This window comes from Montipora capricornis, chromosome 8, assembly GCF_036669925.1.
Source record: "Montipora capricornis isolate CH-2021 chromosome 8, ASM3666992v2, whole genome shotgun sequence".
Lineage (NCBI taxonomy): Eukaryota > Metazoa > Cnidaria > Anthozoa > Scleractinia > Acroporidae > Montipora > Montipora capricornis.
The window spans coordinates 16,113,342-16,120,841 of NC_090890.1; the positions used below are offsets into that span (position 1 = coordinate 16,113,342).

Below are 7,500 nucleotides of genomic sequence, written 5' to 3' on the forward strand. Positions count from 1 at the left end.
CTAACATTTCAGCCAGAAAAAAGGCTCCCGAAAATTCTAGGTAACCTTTTTCGGATAAAAATCCGTGAAAAATGGGCAATTATACCATGTTTTAGATGTCCGAAAATCCTAGGAGAGGCTGAGGCAAGGAAGAAATTTTATTACAAATGTTCCGCAAATTCTAGATCTCAAATCGTCTTCCGAACAGATATTTTCCGAAAATTGACGTTGGGTGCCCCTGTTTCTTGCGCGATTTATCTTGTTTGAATATAACCAGAAACCCATAAACCCTTATGGGTTTCTGATATAACCAAATCGATTTCCAAAAATTTAAAGCCAAAGATTACAATCTGGCTCTTGTCAAAAAGCACTAGTCCCCAGCTACAGGTCCGGAGAAATGAAACAACGAATTTTCATTAGACAGAGAGGAACGGAGGGCGATTTTTAGCAAGATTTCAAAGTTATGAAGAGATAACAAACCAAAAGAATTCCGATATAAACTTCTCCACAGGATCGTGGTGACAAAGAAAGAGTTATTTAGGTATGGTATTAAATCAGATAGCGATTGTTTATATTGTGGGGAACTCTACTCGTAAACAATATTTATGAGCTGTGAGTTCACAAAAAACTGGTTCAACGCTCAAAATGAAAGCAGCTTTCTTCCAGCCATGCAACTGGTGGTTCTTGGAAATTTTCTAAAGTCTGCTAATCAAATGCTCGTGACAAAGTTTAATTACCTGCCCCTCTTCATGAAGTACTATGTGTATACAAGTAAATTAAATCAGAAGTCACTCACTTAGTCTTAGTTTATAAATATAATTAATATTAATCATAGAATCGAAATATTAGTTAATTAATAATTTTGAATCGAGTTCTTAACGTAGTCATAATTTGGCTAAAAAAAAAATTGGCCTTTAGGAAATTCGGTATTAGGAATTCCTTCACTCTCAAATTTGGCAAATTGATGAATTTTGCAGTTTTGTGTGTTTGGAAAATTATGACTTGTTAAATATATATGCAAATATTCTATTGTTATTATTATTATTATTATTATTATTATTATTATTATTATTATTATTATTATTATTATTATTATTATTATTATTATTATCTTTTCTCTTCTTCCATGATATGTAAAAGGTTTGTTTGCTTGCTTGAATAAAGATTATTGTAAAAAAACATCTTGGTTTTATTTAGAACTGTAAATACTTTGTCATTGGCCCTTTATATTATAGCAAGCCATAACAAGACAACGAATCCCTACTAGTTGCAACTCAAGATTAAGAATGCTAAACTGTCAGTGTGTACACCGGCAGTCAGTCAGTAGCACCTGCTCGGAATCCATCTTGACACCAGTCTCACCTGGAACGTGGCTATGACGAGCAATAAAATCTACAAGAGACTAGGTCTGTTCAAACGTTTGAAGCGATTCCTTACTCCACTTGCATGGCTATCATTTTACAATACTGTTGTTCAACCTCTAATGGATTAAGGACAGCTTTGTCACCCACTCTAATGCCATACTCCGTCTACAGAAGAACAATTAAAGATGCCTCTGGTTAGGATTTGTTTCCGGTTGTCCCGGATTCAACTCTACCACGCTTTGTAAATAGCCAACTGGTTGCCTCCTGCCAGTTGGGGTTCTTAATAACGTTTCCGTTAACTTTGAATTGTTTCTTTCACATTGTTAAAAGTGGGGTGCCTGTAAACTAGCTTGATAGCTAAGTGCACCTCCACTATAAACAAAGCATTTACATTTTTTTTTTTTTTACGCGCCTTCTTGGTTATCTATCACTTGATATCCAGCGCACCCTCGTAGAATAATTGTGAAATATTATATTAACAAGGGACCGCGAGTTTTGTTTCGTCATTGACTGTTTTACCTCAATACTAAGCCGGATAGTGTCGAAGCGTGAAAGAGCAAGTGGAGCGAAATTGGCAATTCAAACTACACAGACCCGTCATTTTCTTATTTTTAATTACTGAGATCACTGCCACATTAGTTATCTATATTGGGACGATATTTTACAGGAGGTATCCTTTGGGGGAAACTCATTACTTTCTTCGTCAACTAGTGGGGGACACCGAATTCGCTGCTAAGGCGCCAAAAAAAAACAAGGCTCCCAAGTCATCGTGTATTGCAAGGTCAGTAAATATGAATTATTTGATCAAAAAGTCAAGAGCGTCGTTTTTAAAGCAGATGGTGTTATCTACGAACGAAACCGGTTCAGCACGGCCCGGGCCCGGCCTCATGACTCAAATCCTAGGCTGGAAATCCGTTGTCTCGCCACCAATGGCTTTTTGACCTTTCCGGAAGTTTTTAACCTTCCGCTATGTGTCCTAGGCTAGGTGTTAATTGACTAATCGTCTTTCGAACGAAGGTTGGTCTATTTTGTTCAGAGCCTCTCGGCATAAGCGATCCTCTCCTATCGAACGCACCAAGTGTAGAGCCTCTTCGGTCGCTATTAGCTGATAAAGTCGACTTTCGAAAAGAAAAGGTCGGTGTCTCAAGGAAGTTTTTATTTCCGATAGGAGACGGAGTGATCGAAGAACGTTTTCCCATTGCTGGGGGGATTCCGAGCATCATTGTAGACCCTCTCCGAGGATCACGACAGCTACCTCGGCGACCCATTTCAGGAGCTCCCTGGGCTGGAAAAGTCGAAGACCTCCGACGACCAGAGCCACGTGGTCGTATCAATTCCAAAAAGTTCATATCAATTTCTTCATCTCCAACTGATGAAGCGCTGTCTCTAAGGTGAGCCAATGGATCTGGCCAATAACCACTTGGAGGCAGTATTATAGGATCAAAACTTTGTCTGTAAGAATCTGAGTGTTGAATTCCATATAAGCCAAGAAGCCGACATATCTCTGATTTAGCAGTGAATGTAGGTCCCTTAGTTTTATTCCCCTGTTCGCATTTTCGCCTGGTCAAAGACATATTGGTAATAGCGGTGATTCTAGGAGAGACGGAGGTTTCTTTTCTGTATATAACACCTTTTCTCAACTCTTTTCGAGACGCTCTATCGTTTAATTGACCATGTGATGGATTGACAAATGACTCGTTTCTGCCTTTGAATTTTGCGTCAACAAGAGGGTCTCTTTCTCGTCTTGACAAAAGTGCTCTGTCTGCTGTCTTAATGTCATTGGTTTCCAGCTGGTCAATATCACTTTGCCTGTCACTGTTTGCTGAATTTGGTAATGCTTCCACTGTTTCACCGGGATCATTTTCAATGTTGTAAACGTCCATTTGAGGAGAAGGACTTCGTCGTGCGGCTATCATCTCTGACAAGTTAGTCAAAGATCGCTTCTCTGCCCATCCCTCAGCGTTGAGAAGAGTTGTCGGGTCTATTGTCGTGAGTGACGCTTGTCCTTCAGTCATAAGGAGTTTTGCGCATTCATCATGCCCCTGTTTTGTAGCCTCTAAGATCGGTGTCATACCCCGTGCATTCATTTTATCAGTATTCAATCCAAATCTCTTCAACGCTTTGATGAGTTGGTTCACGGCGTTGACTTGCCCGTTAGACGCCGCGTAAAATAGTGCTGTGTTGCCAAACCGGTCTGTGGCATTCAAATCGACATCCAAAATTGAAAAATCTATTATTTTGCGTGCTATAGGTTCTTGTCCTCTAATACAAGCCCACATGAGTGCCGTTCGTCCATCGCGATCCGCAATGTTTACCCGCGCACCATACTCCAGCAAAATCTTGATAATTTTGTATCTCGTGCGATGCATTTTGTCGGGAAGAAAAATTGCCTTCATCAGTGCTGTGTGTTTATCTTCGTCTGTCCTATTGACATCCTCTGTTCCTGATTCAAGCAAAAACTTTACTTGGTAGATTCTACCTCTTGTCACAGCGTCCAGCAGCATGACGAACTATGCTGTCTGCTTTCTCTTTGATAATTTATTAGGAAAACCAGTGCTATAGAAACCCTTTGGCTGAATGGCCAAAACATTACCTCTACGTGCAAGATCGAGAACATTAGTCTAATTGATTAGATGTTAATAGCGTTGCTTCCACTGGGAACACCTTGCATATCACAGTGGCGATTAACAATGGTGGAATATTATGACTAATGCGTAGCATTGGTCCAAGAGGCAATTAGCTTCAATTAACATTCTCGTAAGCTCTCGTAACCTGTTCTCAAGACATTTTCTTTTGTCTGTCATAACAATTGCTTTGTTGCCCATACTACGTAGTTCTTTTGTTGGACATAAACAAATTTTGTCCCTACCTCTGTGGCATAGCACACTATAAAGATTAGGAAAATGTGCTGTTAAGAAATACCAAAGTAATAGAGCACTCTTAGATACCCTTGAATCGTCCTTGCTATTTCGCGGGTCAAGTGGATCGAACTCGATTGTACCCCATCATCATTCTTCGGCTAGAGAAATGAGTGTTTGTTTAAATTGAAATCAGCTTTGTTTAGAGAGTTGAAGTGAACTTTTAAAATTGATGTCGGATGCCTGAATAAATTTATATAAAAAATGTATTTTATATTGTAGACTCAGCAATAGCAGTGTGTATAGAAAATGCACAGTCATGACGAGAGCAATATCGTTATCATATACCGGTAGGCCTTGTTTCGCAGACAGCTGAATAACGAATTTTAAATTGTACGTGTTTTAATTTAACTCCATAACGTCACGGCTCATCAGTAAGAGTATGCTCAATGAAGCACAAATCTACCGTATTGATCACAGCATTATTACAAGCGCGATAGCGTACCGTGTTGACAATCCATTAATTTTGCTGAGTTTTCTTGCAAGGACAAGTCTTAGCGGGTGCGTTCGATTGGCCCTATTCCGGAATAAGAATAAGCGGAGTGGTGATTTAAAACGGTATGTCTGTCGCTTTTGAAGCAAAAAGGATAATAAATATATGTTTAAAATAGCATTTTAGCAAGTGTTTGATAATTTTAATGTGAATCTCCGTAAAAACGAAGGATTTCTAACTTCTATTCCATGTATTCATTCCGGAATACGGTCAATCGAACGCGCCCTTAGATCTATCAAAAAGATTTGATATTTCCTGTAAAGAAGGTTGCATCGCCAAAACGTAGAACACTTTTATATAATAAAAGCCATTTGATTTTGTTTCATCATCAGTCCTTTTTGCGCCATGGGACGCATAAGGCCTCAAGGCCTTGATTTTGTTTGGGACACCCCATATTTCTCTGATCGCAGTATAGTCCACCTTGTAAAACCTGGAGTATCTCAATTCAGTTATACCGTGCCCTCTAAAACTTAAAAATGCACCCTCTTTTCGCTGCAAATGAATTTGTATCAATCATTCTACTATATCATTGGGCGGGATGAAAAATGCTACTTCTCCTTGGAGAGTGCAAAGGGAAAAACTCCGAGCTGGTAGTTTGCCTTGCTTTTCTTTGTCCTTTTTTCCAAGTTCGCTTAACAATGATCGTTTGTCCCTGGTTTCCTCTTGGCAATGAACACTTAAAAAGTCAACACGAGTCGACTGGTTTCTCCGTGTACACCCGGTATTATGTTTTTCAATCATTTTACTGTATCTTAGCCTTGTATAAGACGGACAACGGACAACGGACGCTTAAGAAACTGGCCATCAAGGAATTCTTAAGATGACCTCTTTACTTTGTCAAGGAACTAGAATAATCATTTTATCCATGTACAAACAGCTTAACATATCGATTTAAAAAGGTATAAACTAAACAAAGTTAGAGAATTCACAGATACTACAAGCTGAGCAATAGCTAATCGAGGAGGATGGTGATTTAAGACGTGCATCGATCTATAGAAAGAAAAAAAAAGGAACGAAGAGAGAGATAAAGAAGGAAACCTATCACTTATCATAGATAACACTAAACTTTAATTTACCTGAGCAAAAAAGGGATAAGGTGGAGCAACCGAAAAGATACGACCTCTTTTTCCTTTTTCTTTTCCATCGGGGGACTTCCTGCGCGCGAACATAATATAATCAGCCAATTCAGAATGCACTTTATGTCTTCACTGAGAATTATCATGTAAACTGTTTCAGTTTAATCTCCTTTCCTCTTTTATTTTATCATTTCATTTAGATGGCTGTATAAAAAGTACGTGGTACGCAATCGATTTTCTTGCTGGGAGAAATACCTTGTCACCTTGAAAGAACTGGCAAAGAAAGAAAAAAAAACCCGTGTAAAGTACTTATTTGCACAAAATAACTCTTAAGACCCTTGCTTTTTCTGTAAAATTTAATACGTAGTATTTCCCGTATGGAAAGATAGTTCTTCCCTTACGGATACTGCACGAACACGCATTCTTTTGTTTGGCGAAGTAGACTTCACTGAAGGAGGTCTTTGATTACGGAATTCACAAGAGGTGGTTTTGCTTAATGAAAAAAACACGCTCCCTGCTCAGGTTGGGTTTTTAGGGATTTTTATCATGGTCACATCTTTTAAAATCCTATTTATGGTCGCTTGTTTAAGTTGGGCAAGAAATTGAATGTTGGTGGTCAGATCTAGATGCACTTAATTAAATTTTCCAATTGACATGCAACCATGATTTCGAGAAAATGGCGGCCCAAGATAAATTTTAGGGTTCCTTGAACAAAAGACTATCAGGGTTTTTGATAATAGATTTAATTAAGGCATTTCGTAATCAGTCTAGTTAAAAAATCTTACTGCCTCTGGGATGCAGTGTTGGTGGTAGAAATTCGCAAATGACCACCTCTTGCTAAGAATGTGAAAGGTCATGGAAATTTAAAATATTTTCTTGGGTGCGATTTTTTTATTAGGGCAACTTTGGGAGCCTCATATCTAAAGTACCTCGGAAAGGTAACTTTTTCTTTGACCCTGAGTCTAAGTAAAACTGAGAATACCCTTCCACATGTTTGATTAGCCAGTAAACAGAATCCTTGGATGATCGCACGAAAATGGGAACAACAAATGATAATTTACGGTACTACTTTGTGTACCAAGCACAGAGAAAAAAACAGGAAAAAAAGAAAGAAAAAAGAAAGCGATACCAAGCCAACCTTAAATGGCTGTTAATATTGAGTCCGGCGGTACCAAAAAAGTGCCCTAATCCATCACAGAAGAGTGAAAATCGTCAGATATTGAAAATAACGTGTCCGATAACAATTTTTTACAGCACGATTTACCACAATCGGTGCTTGTTAATGTACTTAAATCGGAGGGTGAATCCTCCTCGACTTCTCTTAACAACTTCCTTAACACGAAATATCTCCAGTTTTATAGGCCATTCAGGGTGTCCGGTACTTCGATGCCAATGTTTGAAGGGTTATAAAAGCAAGGTGACACAAACACCAACCCGGTATGACCAACACATCACGCATGCCCATAACCATTTCACCCTGTCAATTAGCAGCCATGGACAACCTTTTTTTTTTTCATGAAAACAGCCTTTATTCACAAATAAAAACGCCCGCCATTTACAAATTAAAAAGCACAAAAAAGTCAGAAAATAAGAGCCGGAGTACACTCTTTTTTTTATAAGAATATATTTTATAAGAATATCAAGGCTGAAATTTGCGAAGAATATTTTAA

At 38.5% G+C, this 7,500-nt stretch overlaps 1 protein-coding gene across 1 annotated transcript; it reads right to left on the reverse strand.

The window, feature by feature from the left end:
* Nucleotides 1-1,967: 1,967 nt before the first annotated feature.
* On the reverse strand, nucleotides 1,968-4,060 carry LOC138060430 (uncharacterized). The gene has a single exon (XM_068906197.1). It carries the CDS (start codon nucleotides 3,845-3,847, stop codon nucleotides 2,300-2,302), a length of 1,548 nt encoding a protein of 515 aa, XP_068762298.1. The 5' UTR covers nucleotides 3,848-4,060; the 3' UTR covers nucleotides 1,968-2,299.
* Nucleotides 4,061-7,500: the final 3,440 nt, after the last annotated feature.